Raw genomic sequence first — 16,303 nt, forward strand, 5'->3', positions numbered from 1 at the left:
GTGTTCCAAGTGGGGAGAAAACCAACGGGGTCAGCCTGGATGCCAAATACAACGATGGTTCAACTCTTGTCCATAGAGCCCAGCTATCTTGTCTAGGATAGCTACTAGCTTTGGCTTTCCGACTCTTTCAATATCTCGGGTTACCTTTATTCTCAACCACTCTGGTGCACCTGACTTGCGTAAATCAAGCCTTGACTCGAGGATCGATGTATCTATGAGGACCTGCGACTCCTTCGTCCTATGAGAGCAAAGGTGATAACTGTTGGTAAGCTCGGCTGGATGTCCGAGCCTCCCTTCCTGCTATTCCTAAACACCACGTCAGAATGGATAGATGATGCTCACGATCATCGGGATCTGGGATGCAGTTCATTCGCATAAAGACCACTGGAGGAGTGCTATATTCCTTTTTACATATGCACATCTTTTTTTTTGTGCTGGCCTATTCCGGGTGGTGAATGCCTGTCTATCCCGCCACCCGTCCTTCACGCTCCCACTAACTGGAGTGTTAGGGCTGTCTTACTCGCATGTCGCGTCGATAGAGGCTGGGATAGATTTGGCTCTTGCTTGGCTATATCAAAAGTTTTCTCGTATATGCACGGAGAGAACCACGGAGCCATATCCATGGGCCCGTCGTATATCAATACAATGAGACAAAACGTGTCTATGTCGTCATCAATATGATGTATGGAGTACATGGCTTGACGCACAACGCAAGATGCAATAATATACGTCCCAGCTACAGTTGCATTACCTATCCCTGCGGCACGGCAGTGTCGGAAATGAGACTACAACTCTACGGTAGTGCAGCGAAAATGAACGTGGGAATTTTATGGGTTTGCTCTATTCATGTTCGAGAATAATATAAACGACTGAAGAACTTCCACTTCGACGGAGGATTAAAAATGGATCCAGCTTCGGTCCGAGGACCTTAAAAGGAGGTTTTACTTTTTTCTCTGTCCGATATATATCCAGATTCTACGTCGACACTAGCCATCACGCATGCCGTCTCTCTGGGTACAGGGGTTGGCCGTTAGTCTCATTCTGCCTGGCAATGTCACTACTCTTTATGCGCTTAGGGTGCGGAGAACTGTCAACATAGTCTATATGAAATGATTTCGATTGCATGTTTATCTGTGTGGTTCAAATAGCGTAAGAATATAAACAAAAGCAGCAACTCGAAGGTTATTCACAGAAATTACGGTAAGATATTATTCCCTCCTCTCGCAGTAAAAACATATGGAAAAAAGGATCCAAGGCTAACGCACGGTTAGACACCATTTCCTGCAGCCGTCTGGTACTTTGCATCAATGTGCTGTGCGAAATCAACGAACCCACGAACAACAGTCAAACCCTGCAGGTATGACAGTCGCGGATCACAGAGACTTCGATAATTCGTGCCGAGTTTCTCTTCTGATCCCATGTCCGAGCCGTCAACGCATTCGGTAACGAACTCTCCGGTTTGTTCGAGATGGAGCCCTCCAAGGGTAGAGCCGTTCTCCCGATGAACCCGGTAGCATGTCGTTGCCTCCCGGAGGATAGAACTGATATGGCGTGTCTTATGTCCCGAGCTGGCAGTGCAAGTATTGCCGTGGCATGGATCACACATCCAAAGCGGTCTGTGGCCAGACTTGTGAACGGCCTGGATTAGGGGTGGGAGAACGGTTTCAACCTTGTCCGCTCCAAACCGAGTGATAATAGTAATGCGGCCAATATGATCCTGGTCTTGAGCATTGGGGCAGATGCAATTCAGCAGTTCTACCAATGTTTCTCCAGTCATGGTAGGCCCAACTTTGATTCCGATGGGGTTTCGCAGTCCACGCACATATTCGACATGGCCTCCATCAAGCTGTCGAGTTCTCTCGCCGATCCAAATGAATGAGGCAGAGGTGTTGTAACGGCCGTCAGTTGAGGCGCTTTCGAGAGGTAGATGAAGGGCCTCATGTGATGTATAAATTGTTCCACCGTTGGCTCTCTTAGTCGCTCCCTCCTCGCCATCAGCGGGAGTGGATGGAAAAGAGCCCATGGGCGGTGTGGAGAGCGCATCTGGTCCGCGTATGAGATTCAGGGTAGCTTGAGAATGGAAGTATCCGAGCAACAGTCTGTGAGGATCAGGCTGGCGCTCAGAAAGCTCTGGTCCATTGACATTGTGGCCTCGGAATGTTGGTACCTCGGTCCCATCAGGCAGGGTTTCCCACAGAGAAGATCGAGGTTTAGCATACTGACCAGCGATTCTCCCAACGGTAGCCACGGGTCGATTGAGCCCCTGGGACAAGATATGGGATTGCTCTTCGAGAAGTCTGACCTTCTGGTTGACGATGTGAGGACGAACATCATGGAAGCTCTCGGCACAATCACCTCCCTGTAAAACGAATGCCTTTCCGAGAGCTGCTTCTGCGAATTGGCTTCGGGCAGCTTCAATTTCCTCGGGAGTGATCAGAGGCGGTAGATTTGCGATTGTATTGCAAACATCCTGCAGAACCTTGGGGTCCTTGTACTGGACTTCTTGGATGATGGTTTTCTTGGTAGTCCATGAAGTTGGGCTCCAAGAATCGTTAGACTTGGACAAATGGACCGTGGCTTTCTCTTTTGCTGCGGTATTGTCAAACATAATGGTTGACTTCTGGGTTGATGCAATCATGGTGAGCTGCAAGCAAGGTAGTTGATAAACGATATCGATGTCTAACGTCTTGATATCTGATTTAGCTGTTGACTGATACTTGTTATGTTTGCTCGATGGGTAACAATAACCCTGGAATGACGTTCACATTGGACACCTTATATACCCAAAACGGGCCTCACTGAGGCCGTTATTCAGCAAAATGGTCGATTCGGAGATTATCTGGCACGGTGGTTATCTGTCGACCTGCATAGCCTTGCTAATATGTCCTCTCGAGAGTCTTAGGGATGATCTAGAATGTGTCTGCCACAAAGAAAGCAGCATTCAAGCCCGTGCAGCGCAACAACTCATCCCTCATGGCAATCGGACAGAGCTATGGAACAGGTCTAATGAGCCCCTATTTTTGCTGCAGCCATACTATCGGAAGGAACTGGATAGTTTGCGTGCACAATATATACTGATACCATTCGAAAAATAGCCGGGTATTTGGATCTGATCCTGACAACACTGGAACGGGAGTATTTCCTTGCGTTCGAGGTACAATCAATTTGCTGAAAGGAACATGGAGGAGGCAAAAGGCATCCCTCGATGCCATGTGTATGTGCTTATACATACTGTGTTCTTCAGTCAGCGCTGTAAGATATAGCCTTAGAAGCTATATTTGGGTTGTTATAGCGAGATCTTATCTGCTATCTACCTTTCTTACAGCATATTTATTCCCCGATGCATGTATTGCCTCGCGGAAAAGTGGTAGACACTTCCAATCCTATAGAGGATAGGTTCATTCCATCAAGGACTATGCTTTATTAATGGTTCCCTCCACGCTCCTTAGCGATACCCCAAAAGCATCTCGCTCTCCCCAACCGAAGAGAAACATAAAGCATGAGGCATGACAGCACGCTGGCAAAGTGAACGGCCAGACCATGAAGTCCGGATAGGGTTTATAATTAACTTCGGATAGATGCTTTGGTGTCGATACTTGTTATGTTTACTTGCAGGAGAAGTGGGCGCCTGTTGAGGGTCATTTTATATAGTCGCTTGATGCTTTTGCAGAGAGCTCAATAACTAGTTGGCCAAGTAATTAACCTTTCCTTTACTCCGTAACAGCTTTTTCACTGGCCAAGAAATGCCATTTCTACCTTCAGGGGAACAGGTCGGACCAGACTCATGATTTGCAGCAAGTGTGAGCCCTGTGGAAAAAACTCCGTAGGTTACCCTATGCCTGCGTTCGCCTCCATCTCGGCAGACAGCGCTGCAGTCGTTATCCTACAGATCAAACATTTGTCATAGTATCTCATTAACTGCACAATATAACCCACCATCATCGCTTGATACACTGCTATGTTTGCTTCATTAGAGCTTCGTAGTGCAAGATAGTGGTAACTAATAGCAAGAAAATGATGCTGGCTTTCCTATAACTACTCCGTACAGGACTCTTGCATAACTTAGCCATCCCCCATCCCTCCACAAGGAGCTAAAGAGCGGTAAACTGGATCCCATTATCCATCCCGATCTAATGATGGTTCTGGAAGGTCGAGCTGAAAGTTTCTCGTCTGGCTATTCGGCATCCCTGGCGATATCAGCTCTCGCCTATTATCTCGCCCGAGCCAGCGGCCCATCGACAGGGGTCAGGGGTAAGCCAACCGCGGACCAAACATGCGTGTCCGGGGCTGCCTGAAGCGAGCAGAACAACAACAGCCATGGATGACCGGCAGCGATGGGGATCTTATTCCCCGCGGGGGAAACATGCAGGCTTGAGCAGAGGCAAGTCAGTCCAGCATTTCTTGGAGTCCTCATCACCCGGCGGCCACCATCTCAGCTCTCGGGACGTTCTCGTCGTCTGAATGAATCCCCGGCCATATAATTCACCCAGACTCAGTCGTTACCTTCCCAGGGTGTGTCCACACATTAACGAGTTATCTGCTTTGCAATACTGTTAGCTTGTTTTTTTTTTTTTTTTTTTTTTTTTTTTTTTATTATCTGGCCGGGGGAAGTGGGCTGAGTCTTGCTCCATCACAGGGAAGATCGCCGTCTCCGGCCTCTTATAAATGGAGAAATTGCTATCTTTTCTGACTTTCGTCCCCTTGCAATCCAAGCTGTCACGCTAAAAGCTTGGTTTTGCCTGTCGACAGGCGGAGATTGGATGGCGGATGGCTCGCAACTGACTTGGCTCGATGACGGCCGGATGCCCAACCCCAGGCCTGGCTTGTGAAAAGCAAACAAGGCGCCAAAGGGCAGATCATTTTCTTGCAGCGAGCCGGAGCAGAGCCAGCTCGTGCGACCTTTCTCGCCCATGATGTGTTCGTTATGATAAATGACCTCCCCTGGTGCGTGATACTCCAGCTTCTGCAATCTGAGATCAGGTTCGCCTCCCCCCCCCATACGAGGCGGAGGAATGGTCCCCTCTTCGTGTCTGGCCCTTGACCTTGACCATGCCGTGGCTGGGATCATTCTCATTCGCTTCAGCAGTGCAATGCAATAATCATCCCAGGGGCGGGTAGCAAAGGAGATACTCAATAACCTTGGGGGGCAGCTAATGATAATTATGATGATAAACGTAATATCGAGCAGCCCTGGCATCGGCAGCCAGCCGTTCTCGTTCTCCTCTTCCGGCCAGGTCCAGCTGCAATTCGATATCCTCCTCGCCCCCGGAGGGTGAGGGTCGGACGGGGATAAGCCTTAACTCGTTCGTATTATAGTTAATTGCGAGTTATCTGTGCTGTTGATACCAGCCAAACCGCATGGCCCACTGGACACTGGCAGCGAGGATGGATGGATGGATCAGCCCTTCTTCCCCCACAGGGACACGGGGAAGGGACACGAGAACAACGGCCGGCAAGGGCGAGAAGCAAAGATATAAAAAGCCGATGGCCTGCTGCCTCCCGGGCCCGTGGGAGAGGGCTCTGACTCTGCTTCCTCTCCAGAGGCCCAGTTACTCGTTGATTGATATCGCTCGACCAGCAGCATGAAGTTCTCCAGCTGCTTCATCCAGGGCGCTGCCCTCGCCCTCCTCGCGGGCACGGGCTCGACCTTTGGCTTCGCCGGCTCCAAGCTGGGCAAAGACATGCACGACGCTGTCATGATGGGCTACAGCTCGGATCTGGCCTTGGATCCAGGCCATTTCAAGGCTGTGATGGACAGCCCCAAGTTTGGCAGCCCCCAGGCAGAGACCGTTGACGTAGGGAGCCCCCTTTTTGCTGTGGATGTATATATGGATACCAGACTGACGGCCGGGTTAGATGCCAATTGACCACAAGAGCAACAAGACGGGCACTTACAAGCATCGGTTCTGGATCAACGAGCAGGACTACAAGCCAGGCGGGCCCGTCTTTGTGTTCGACTGTGGTGAGGCCGCTGGCCAGAGATATGCAGACAGATATCTCTTCAACGAGACCAACTTCTTCAGGCAGCTAACCAAGAAGTTCCACGGCATTGGAATCATCTTTGAGCACCGGTACGTCTTGTCTGCTCTGTTTATATATATATATCATACATGGTGTTGGACGTAAAACTGACAGGCTGAAGATACTATGGGGAATCCACCCCCTTCCCGGTCACTGTCGAGACCCCCCCAGAGCACTTCCAGTATCTCAACAACGACCAGGCTCTCGCTGATTTGCCCTACTTCGCAAAGGACTTCAAGCGGAAGTCATTCCCTAACGATGACCTGAGGCCCAATGCCACTCCCTGGGTCATGGTCGGTGGCTCGTACCCTGGCATGCGATCTGCTTTCACCCGTGACAGATACCCAGAGACCATATACGCCTCCTGGGCCTCTTCAGCCCCAGTGCAGGCCCAGATCGACATGGCCGTCTACTACGAGCAGGTCTACAGGGGCCTTGTTGCCTACGGCTGGGGCAACTGCACCAAGGACATCCGCGCTGCCTACAGGTACATCGACCGCCAGCTCTCCCGCAATGACACCGCGGCTGCCATCAAGAAGCTCTTCTTGGGCGAGGGAGCCGAGCAAGCCAGCAATGGAGACTTCACTGCCGCGCTCATCGTTGCCTACGCTGGCTGGCAGTCCTCCGGCGCCGACGGCCAGGTCGGCAAGTTCTGCAACTGGCTCGAGGTCGACCCCAAGACCAACAAGACCGCCCCTGCTGAGGGATGGGCCCCCACGCTCGGAGACAAGGCTATGGCCGAACGTTTCGCTGCCTGGCCTACGCTCGCCGAGATGGTCAACGCCAATGCCATGACCAACTGCAAGCAGACCGACAAGTCGAAGCCCCTGGAGTGCAAGCTCGACAAGCCCAGCGAGGACCCAGACTTCATCAGCTGGATCTGGCAGTACTGCAGTGAATGGGGCTACTATCAGACCGTCAACTACCCCCAGCACCCAATCCTCTCCAAGTATCAGACCATCAAGTACAACCAGGACTTCTGCTACCGCCAGTTCCCTACCGGCGTCAAGAGCGGATACCTGCCCGTCAAACCCCAGACGGAGAAGACTAACCGTGCCACCAAGGGCTGGAATATGCGCCCATCCAACGTCTACTGGAGCGGTGGCCAGTACGACCCCTGGAACACCCTTTCTCCCCTGTCTACCGAGCCCTTTGCTCCTCGCGTCAAGGTCTCTCAGGAGATCCCCAAGTGCAACGTTTCCACCGGCCCCAGGAAGATCTTTGGCTACCTGATCCCCAACGCTCAGCACGTCTATGATTTCCGCACCTACTTCAAGCCCGGCGAGGTTTCCAGGAATCTCTTCCACTCAGCCTTGGAGGAATGGCTTCCTTGCTTCAAGAAGCATTAAATGAACGGTATGATATCAAAAAATGAAAAATGATTAATGTCTGGATGAGTTATCCTAACGGATTAGAAACTGTATATAAATCCACTCTAGCATATCATATATATATAAATATATCTATATACTTGCCTCTTCTCCAAGCAGCCTGCGAGACACCTCTCCCTAACAAGGATTATTAGCTTCAGAGGCTCATGAGCCAAATGCCAACCAATATCTCAATGCAAGCATAGCAGGAGAATCAATGGTAGCACCAATTTAATCTACCAAACAAAGGCAAGATGGCACTATCGAGACAAAAAGACAAAGTAAGTCAAAGCAGAATTCAGGGCGGTATCATAGAAGCTGCTAATAATCCTGGATCCCGGAAGCCATCGCCACATACCAATTCTAGGGAATGCAGACTCCAAACCCCAATTCAATATGCAATACAGTTCAACCTTATCGCAGCGGAATACAGCAATATCACAGTAATTCTTCGCACCTGGGTAGTTCTAAATATAACTGCCGTTTACCCGCGAGTCATGAACTTACAGCCTGTGCATCCCTTGCTCGTAACTATGTCCCCCTTAACTAGTTAGCTTTGAGCCACCTACAAATGAGAATGGATCAACCCGACGGCAACCAGCACAACTGACGAAAGCCAAAGGACTAGAAAACCAGCCGTATGTAATATCACAATGCATTATCGCCTTCTCTATGAGAGAATATGCCACGTGTGTGCGGCTTTGTGAGATTCGCGGCCAAATAACTAGATATAATAGGGGAGACCGCAGGAAGGCCCTTCCACCTATCCAGTCATCCACCATCCAACAACCCCGCGTACTATGGAGTAAGTTCAGCTCACTCGATGGTCCTTTCACGGCAGACGCCGCACATTCTGCGTTGTAGTTACGTGCATGAAGGTGAAGGATGGTTTATCCTTGCTGGTTCGCCCGACCCGTACAAAGACCACCAGCACGTCCTATGCTGCTTCACAGATGCAGCAAAAACCGCACACATGAAGATATCCAGGCTTCTCCGACTCATCAACGACTGAAAAATATGGCCAGTCCCTGGGATACCCTCCGAGGAAAAGGAAGGGAGAGAAACGAAGGGATCAATGCCTGTGGTGTGATCGCCATGCCATGGGTTTCACAGCATCTCAGCACTCACAGGCAAGCAGGCCGAATCCTTCTCATATCACAAGAGCGGCTAACACGTCTTTCTTGTCCCTCATGAAGGAATGTTGAGGCAAATTTCGGGCTGAACGGGCAGTGATTGGGTATATGGCGTCCAGAGGCCTGTATGCCATGCGCTTTTCGGCACCAACTCTTCTTGCATATGTCCGCGTGTGACAATAGACAGGATGAAACGCGGTCTAGTACAGAGTATACACTGTGAACTGCCGGCAGAGAAGAGTGTATTGAGCTGGCTGCCCTGGATTCGACAGAGAAGACCAACCTTGCATGGACATGGCTGTAGATACAAGTTACCCTGATCTCCGAGACCGTTGACTCTGAAGCTCCTGAGGCTGCGATAGTGGTGACTGATATAGCCATGCATTGCACAGGTGGTTTTCAATGTGGGATCTGTATATCTGAAGCTCTACTTGTGCCGTAGATATTGGTGATAGTTATCAGTTAGTTAACTAGCTCGTCGGTTTAACAAGCAATCAAGCCTGTAAACGGTACGATGAAATCGCATCAAATACACCTGTACGTCCCGACGAAGGATGAGCTATCCTTGTTTATTTTTATTTTTTATATTTTTAGTTGAATATTTCGTCCGTGGTTGACCAGTTTCGCTCCTCCACGAGCCAGGATTCTCCTGATTTCTTCAACGGCCGGCAGCCCCTGACACAAGCCTGGAGACTGCCTGTATCACATTCACACCAAGATGCCTTCCAGGCTCCAGGCGCCCACCATCAGGGACGAGAAGACATGCACGAACTCATCAACGGGTCACCGAGACGACAGAAAGATTAGACAGCGGGCCATGAATCGTGAATGCCAACCGTAAAAAAGGGGGACCGGAGCCAGCAACGCTCGAAGTGAACAAGCAGATAAAAAACACTTCAGTGAGCCTCGATGACTGCAGATACCGCAACCCCGGCTAATTATGGCTATTAATAGCGAAGAAGACGGCTGGTTACACGCAGACTGTCAGCATGTAGCCCGAATCTGAAGAAAGCAGCCAATGTGCGGACGCTGCCAGAGCCCTTCGGCTGAAGTTGCGCAGGAGACCCAGTATGGACTCTGCTCGAGAGATCTTTCAAACAAGGCTGGCAGAGGGTAACTAACTGTCCTATCTGACTGCATGAATCCATACCTACTTCCCGCTGTCTTCTCAACGGGCCCTACGTTAATCTACTGGGCATGGACATTTATGGCTGCCAAAGAGGCCAACTCTCACGGTATCTCTGGCTGTACGAATTCTCAGCGTGCTCTTTATTTAGACCCAGAGTTACAGCCGTTAGTTATAGGACGGTACCGAGGGATACATGCTACCTGGCTCTTTTCTTTTTACATATGCGAGGTTGTACGAGCTGCTTCGCTGTATAGTCATGTCGTGGGTACCTTTCGTACCTTCGTGCGCCAGTCAGACTTGCTTGGGCTACCTGGCTCACCTCCACGAGCTGATGGCATGAGGGTCGGACGGGGCCCCGGGAACAGAGCATAGCCCAGAGCCCCTACTCTGTCATCATGCTGTTTGGATATAAGAAATACAGCGCCCACATGGGGATCAACAGCTGGCAGCCTTTCTCCCTTTCCTGGCCCCGAATTTTCATCTTCCTCTCATGGAACAAGCAAGCACAAGGCTGAAAACGATATCCCTTCCCTTCAGAAAAGCTGCTTCTTAATACCAAAATCGGCCTCTTCCTCTCTCTCATACGGATGCTAAGAGACGCGACCTTCTCCTCGCAAACGTCTTCATGATCATGTTGCCGGTCCTTTCAATACCCAATGGTATGGACCTCAGAAGAAACGCAGATCGTGGTTGCGGCCGCGATCTGTACTCTTCAGGTTCTCATCCGCTCGTTTGTGCGTATTGGGGGGACGTTGAAATGGTTCCCTACTATGCAGCAGCAGAGGTGGCATGCCGATGATAGCTGGATGGCTGCCTCTCTCTTCCCCTTGCTACTCCGGACCGTCTGCATGTGCTGGAACTTTTCCCTAGAGAAGCCGCTCTCACAGAAAGATGAGGAGCTGTTTCAAAAGCTTGTCATGGCGGCTCGTTTAACTTATGCAATGTTGTAAGTGTGTTTCCCATGTTGGAGAAACGTGAACCAGCAGCTGACCCTATCAACTAGTCTCTGGTGCATGAAGTTATGCCTTCTCCAGTTCTACACCCGACTGGAAACGGGGTCAATTCGAGTTCACAGAGCTATTCAGATTCTCCGTTCATTCATTTTTTTGACATTCATCATCATCGTCCTTGCGACCTTACTTGAATGCCGGCCCATATACGTGTAAGCTTTCTCCTATCTACAGGATGTTAAACCAAGCGCTAGTTATGCGAATACTAACAGGCAACTTCCCTTATATAGTGCCTGGAGACCAGAGTATAACCATCGTGAGTCCAAAATACACATATTGGCAGCATTATTGGCAGCATAAAAGAGTATGTGAAGCTAATTATTGGATATATATAGATCTGTGTCGAAAGGGAACCGTGAATCTCCTCTGCATGGCATCTTTGAACATAATAACCGACCTCGCTCTCATTTTATTTCCCATACCACTCCTCTGGAGGATGAGTGCTCTCAAATTTCAGACGTAAGTCTTCAATTATTTTATATTACATTAAGTCACTTCTAACAATAGCATACATAGTAAGGTCCAATTAACCCTCCTTTTCCTTGTTGGTACACTGGTAGTCGCAATTACCGTCACTAGAATACCCCTAATTCTTAGTCATTCCGTCTCCCAGGAGTCCCGAACTTTGGTATGCCATCTTTAAACCTATACATCCCTTTCTAATCGCCATAAAGGTGGCTGACTTGGCTTGTATAACTAGTGGGCTTCAATTGAAATTGTATGTTCGGCTGTCACAGCCAACGCAGCATTCTACTATGCCTTGTGGAAAGAAAGTCAACATCTTGTCCGCCGCTGTACCCGCCCAGCAGACCAACTACCCTCGCAGCTCCAGTCTCCAGAAACCTCGTCTAGGGAGCCAGGAACTCCTCAAATATGGGTTTCGAGGACTAGCGAATCTACAATGGATTGTAGAGACAGTTTCGACATCGCGGAATACCACCTACAACTAGCTATACCTAGCACCTCCTTTTTCTCCCAGTTGGATAAGTTGGAGGCGGGAGAGCAGGAAGTGGACATGGGATAAGGAGCCACTGCCTAGGTGGTTATGACCTTGTCAATACCCTTGATTTAAAAAATTGGACTTGCTACACTGGCTGTTCCTTGCAACCACTATCTCCCTCCATTTGAAATGTGAGAATACAAGGGTGGAGATCAACCTAGCGATTTTGCATTGTCCCGTACCGGTACCCAACCAAGTCCCAGCCATTTCCTGGGGTCTCCAGGTATTGAAGGCAGTATTAGCGCCATTATCAGGTTTCAACTGGAGGATATTTAACAACCTGCTTTTTTATCATGATGTTTGGCTGATTTCCAGTAGACGATGAAATACCCTTGTGATACCAAAAGGCGGACTTGTCTCCCCCTTTAATGATTGAGGACTGTAGTTTATGTTTGTCAAATATCATGGTTAGGCGATGCTGCATAATTAGTGGTAACTATGTCAACTATTCACGTAGAATCGGATCATATAACTAATGGCCCGAAGATATAGAATGTCACAACACACACATTGAATGTAGGTTGATATATGCAAAGATGTGAAGGCAGCTCATTTTATTTCTTTAAAGCAGCAAACCTCCGGGCAAGCTCATCTACTTCGGGTATGCCTCCAAGTTTACTCGCAGTGTCCTTTGCGGCAGCTGTATTGCTCGCCTCTGAACGAGCTTCGGAGCCCCCAGAGGCCCCTTGTGTTGACCGTGCTTCGCCGTTTTTTGTTTCTGCTGGGTGAGCATCGTTTATTGATATTCCTGCTTCCTGTTCCTCGTCTATGATGATATCACCGTATGGTATCCCATGGCTCCTTGCAATTTCAGTCAAGTAGCTCTCCACGAGTGACTCCGGGGCTTTTCGAACTCGTAGTCTATCCAGCAGAATCTCCGGTAGCTCTACCGGCAGATCGTCGTCATCTTGTGCTCTGCTGACAAAATCACTTCCCCAACGTAGAGATAGTTTATTCTTCACTTCTAATAGGCCCGGGACATCACGAGGTATTCGGGCGTAGCAATAGAAAACCACCGCTGCGGAGCGATCAAGTTCAGGGTCTATATAAACCTCATATTGCTGTTCTGTAACATCTCCATCATTTCCCTCAGTTTGAACTACCGGTTCATCTGGTGAACGACCTGGCAGGCTCTCTGCGAGCTGTTGTGATGAAGAAGTAGGCGTCGAAGAGAAACCGAAGAGGTTCCATATCCCCCAACCACCCCCAGAGGTAGGTTTGGTTCCCTCACCAGCAGGATGCGAACCAGCTTTAGCTCCGCCAGCAGAGTTTTTCAATCTCGCATCCCGTTGTGCCTTGCCTCTGTGCCTCACTGGCGTTTTATTCTTCTTCTGCCCAAAAGCGAGATGGTCCAGAATATTGGCCCGAACTTGCAGCTGCTCGCAGTGCAGCTCAAGCACCTCAAGGGCCGCTATCAGGTTATCGTTCGAAATAACATCTTCCGTCTTTATACGAGCAAAGTCCTCCCGGCCTTCTTTTAACAGCTTTGCAAGCTCTCGATGCTTTGCCTTGGAATAGCCTTGCCGTTCTTTCTTGAGTTGACGGAGTCGAAAGACGAGTGCCTGAAGTGCGAATATTAAGTCTTGCTGTTGGATATGGAGAACAAAACATTAGCCCGTATTCATAAATGCAGAGAAATATAGAAATCCGAGTAAATGATGCATTCCGGCGATGTGTGGTGGTGCTGGTTGTAAATACAACGACGTCATCGGACGACTTTGGTGCCGGCCATATGCAGAGGCAGAAGAACAGACAACCTACAGTTTGCTTGGGTAACGGCATCTCGGCTAGCAAGAGTAAATCATCTCGTAAAATACAATAAAATTAAATGCCGTATCTATGGCGTTGCTGTTGTATGTGCGGTCAAGGAAGAAATGCTTGTAGTTGGCGTTGACGTCGACGTCAACTTGACCGCGGGAAACGCTTTTTGCTTGGGAGCATCTTCGGCTCTTTGCACCTCGACTTCAACAACTTCGCGCCGTAGCTTTGCGCCCAACAGCTACGCCTTAGGACTTCACGGAGCCTAGAGGTCTACTCGTTTAACTATACATGCATAGCATACATTCAGAACTGGTGCAGACATTTTCTGCTTCTCAATCCCCCCCTCTGCCGCGGAACAAGGCACATTCTCGCGCCCTACTGATCTGAGGGATCATGGATGATTCTACCTGCTTCAGCTTAGCTGGTAGATGATCCATGCTAGGAAATACTAGGCCCTGCAGCAGATCTTGGAGGGTCGGTTATGATAATTGAACATGATAGTTGCAGGCGGGATAGAAGCAGAAAGCTGCCGGACGATCAGCCATAGAAATTGGATAAGCGGACCAGGCTTGAGACTGACGGCACAGGGACAAGATATCAATACCAAACAGTCCTTCGCGCCGCCCGTGAGCGAGGTTGATCCTTGTCTAAGGGATTCCATAGTCATGGTCCGCCTAATGCAGATGTCCAAGCCCTGTGAGATTTGCGCTGACCTGGTAGGAAACGGCACATATCAGGGTACAGGCCGCCACCGATGAACAGTGCAACGCGGCATCTATATCCAATATGCTCTGAAAACAAGCCATTTATGTAACAATGGCAAGTTACGATTACTTTAGGAGAGGAAGCAGGTCATCAAAGAAATTCCCAAACGAAATACTAGCCTACGAAATGTACTCGCTCGCCGCCCATAATCAATGCAGGACACATGGAATTAGCTCGAGAACAACACCTCCTTAAATGCATGGATGAACACTTGTTATACCTGCTTGGAGGTACAAAACTGTTAGATTAAGATTAATGCTAAAAGAAAATCCAGTATACTGTTACAATCCAATATAGAGGTCGCTATGACAACGTAAAAAGCTACTTGAAGATACCCTAGCATGTTTTACAAACATGCCAATAATATATGACTATACTGATTCATCATTGGAAGGGTCATTAGGATGTGTAATTCCTATATGCCAGTCTTAATCGCTGTCATCAAGTATATCCCAATCATTGCCTGTTTCTAGAAAGGAAGATAGAAAAGCATACTCAAGATCTGGCTCTAGACCACCAAAGAAAGCAGGATAATCATACATATCACTCCATCCTCGGCGTTGGGTTTTCCGCCGTGATCGCTTTCTGTCAATCTCTTTGATGAGAGCGGCATCGAATATATATGGCTGGCCGGTCTGAGGGTCAATATGGGCGTAATGGCATTTGTTTCCAAAATAGCATCCTGGTCGAAATGGAGGCGCTTCTCTCTTTTTTCCTGTTGCTTCGTCTACCTCTTGTTTCCAGTTTTTTACAGCAGTCTGGAAGTACCGGCAGGGTATCCTCTTCATACTCCGGTTATATTCTTTGATGATTGACATCTTCAAGGGATTAGGTGTGGTATGGGATTTTCCATTGGTTTCAGATTGATTGGAGGATGATGCCTCGTTTTCAACTGTACCTTTGGAGGAGTCTCCTGTACCTGCTGGTGGAGCAGGAAATATTGCGGAGGGTATAACGTATCTGCTGGGCTTACGGCATAAGGGACAAGATTTTTTTGATTTCGAGCCCCATATCGCAGATGATTCACCAGAATAAGAGCTGTCGCTGTCGCCACTACTTGGATCTTTCTTGGGATTTCTCCAACGTCGAATACATTCTAGCCATCAAGTTCGTTAGTGGAAGCTCCAACATGCGCAGCGATTGGAGATGTCAAACCTAGGCAAAATACATGATCGCATTTAGTCAATAAGCCGTATATTTTCGGAACTTCTAAGCAGATAGAGCAATGCTCAGGTGCCTTGGACGAGCCGTGTGGTTGGCGAGGCCGCAACGGTTTATCTGTGAAAAAGCCTGCTGTTAGATAACTGTTGATTATATTCCGAGACTCTCCGATGTTTTAACATGTTCTTACGCCAGGAACCAATACAAAGCAGAATCAATAGTATCTTTACTGAGGCACTTACTGGAATCTCGAGTGGTAGCGTTCGCATCGCTCGAATCCGTGGGCGCATCAGCCTTCTGGTCAACGCCCTGTAGGCAGGGATCATGGCGGAAGTAGCATAGGTCTCCCCTCTGGCAGTGGCCTCGCTTCCACCATTTGCAGTTAACAAGCTGGGGCGCGTCTCGAGTACGGCGTACCATAGCGATAAATATCCTTGTGGCTGCTGGTTTTGCCCAGTTTATTGTTCGTGCGATTTGTAGATAGATAGTTCGAGGTCTCTAGGATGTTTTTGTTAGCTCGATGTAGTCTACTCGACAGTTTAAGCTCGGTGTTGTTTTTTGATTGGATTCTATTTTTGATTTCAAAAAGGTGATTGGATGATTGAATTTTTAAATAACGTGCCCACGCATTAGATGATACTCTTCTCGCTGACTAATACCAAGCTTCAGGTTACGGAGGCGATCTAGGCGATGATTAAAATATACGCAACTGCATGGAGCAAAGGACGGCTGCCTGCTGGATTTGGGGATGTGGATGCTCTAAATAGGGGGCGGAGGGTGGGCATAAAGCAAGAAGAATAGTAAACATGTATACCTGCAAGGGACATGTTTTGAAGCCATGATTATCAATAAAATTAATATACAAGAAGATAATAAGATATAAAGGGGGATATCAGAAGGGTATAAATGTTAGAAAAATCATAGGGGGTTCCACAAGTGTCATAAAAAAAGCC

General features: G+C 48.7%; 5 protein-coding genes across 5 annotated transcripts; 2 read left to right on the forward strand and 3 right to left on the reverse strand.

Annotated features, from left to right (window-relative positions):
* Window positions 1–1,267: 1,267 nt before the first annotated feature.
* ARB_00082 (uncharacterized protein) lies at window positions 1,268–2,638 on the reverse strand (the record flags this gene model as incomplete). Its single annotated transcript, XM_003013589.1, has 1 exon — window positions 1,268–2,638. One exon carries the CDS (start codon window positions 2,636–2,638, stop codon window positions 1,268–1,270), a length of 1,371 nt encoding a protein of 456 aa, XP_003013635.1.
* Window positions 2,639–5,582: 2,944 nt separating this feature from the next.
* ARB_00083 (serine peptidase, family S28, putative) lies at window positions 5,583–7,370 on the forward strand (the record flags this gene model as incomplete). The annotated part of the gene is made up of 3 exons (XM_003013590.1): window positions 5,583–5,795; window positions 5,857–6,071; window positions 6,143–7,370. 3 exons carry the CDS (start codon window positions 5,583–5,585, stop codon window positions 7,368–7,370), a joined length of 1,656 nt encoding a protein of 551 aa, XP_003013636.1.
* Window positions 7,371–10,309: 2,939 nt separating this feature from the next.
* On the forward strand, window positions 10,310–11,687 carry ARB_00084 (uncharacterized protein; the record flags this gene model as incomplete). Its single annotated transcript, XM_003013591.1, has 5 exons — window positions 10,310–10,599; window positions 10,729–10,815; window positions 10,999–11,122; window positions 11,261–11,291; window positions 11,401–11,687. The coding sequence occupies 5 exons, from the start codon at window positions 10,310–10,312 to the stop codon at window positions 11,685–11,687; spliced, it is 819 nt and encodes a 272-aa protein (XP_003013637.1).
* Window positions 11,688–12,217: 530 nt separating this feature from the next.
* ARB_00085 (uncharacterized protein) lies at window positions 12,218–13,445 on the reverse strand (the record flags this gene model as incomplete). The annotated part of the gene is made up of 2 exons (XM_003013592.1): window positions 12,218–13,225; window positions 13,425–13,445. 2 exons carry the CDS (start codon window positions 13,443–13,445, stop codon window positions 12,218–12,220), a joined length of 1,029 nt encoding a protein of 342 aa, XP_003013638.1.
* Window positions 13,446–14,617: 1,172 nt separating this feature from the next.
* On the reverse strand, window positions 14,618–15,284 carry ARB_00086 (uncharacterized protein; the record flags this gene model as incomplete). The annotated part of the gene is made up of 2 exons (XM_003013593.1): window positions 14,618–15,149; window positions 15,247–15,284. The coding sequence occupies 2 exons, from the start codon at window positions 15,282–15,284 to the stop codon at window positions 14,618–14,620; spliced, it is 570 nt and encodes a 189-aa protein (XP_003013639.1).
* Window positions 15,285–16,303: the final 1,019 nt, after the last annotated feature.

Source organism: Trichophyton benhamiae (assembly GCF_000151125.1).
Source record: "Trichophyton benhamiae CBS 112371 chromosome Unknown contig00074.8, whole genome shotgun sequence".
NCBI classification, from domain to species: Eukaryota; Fungi; Ascomycota; class Eurotiomycetes; order Onygenales; family Arthrodermataceae; genus Trichophyton; species Trichophyton benhamiae.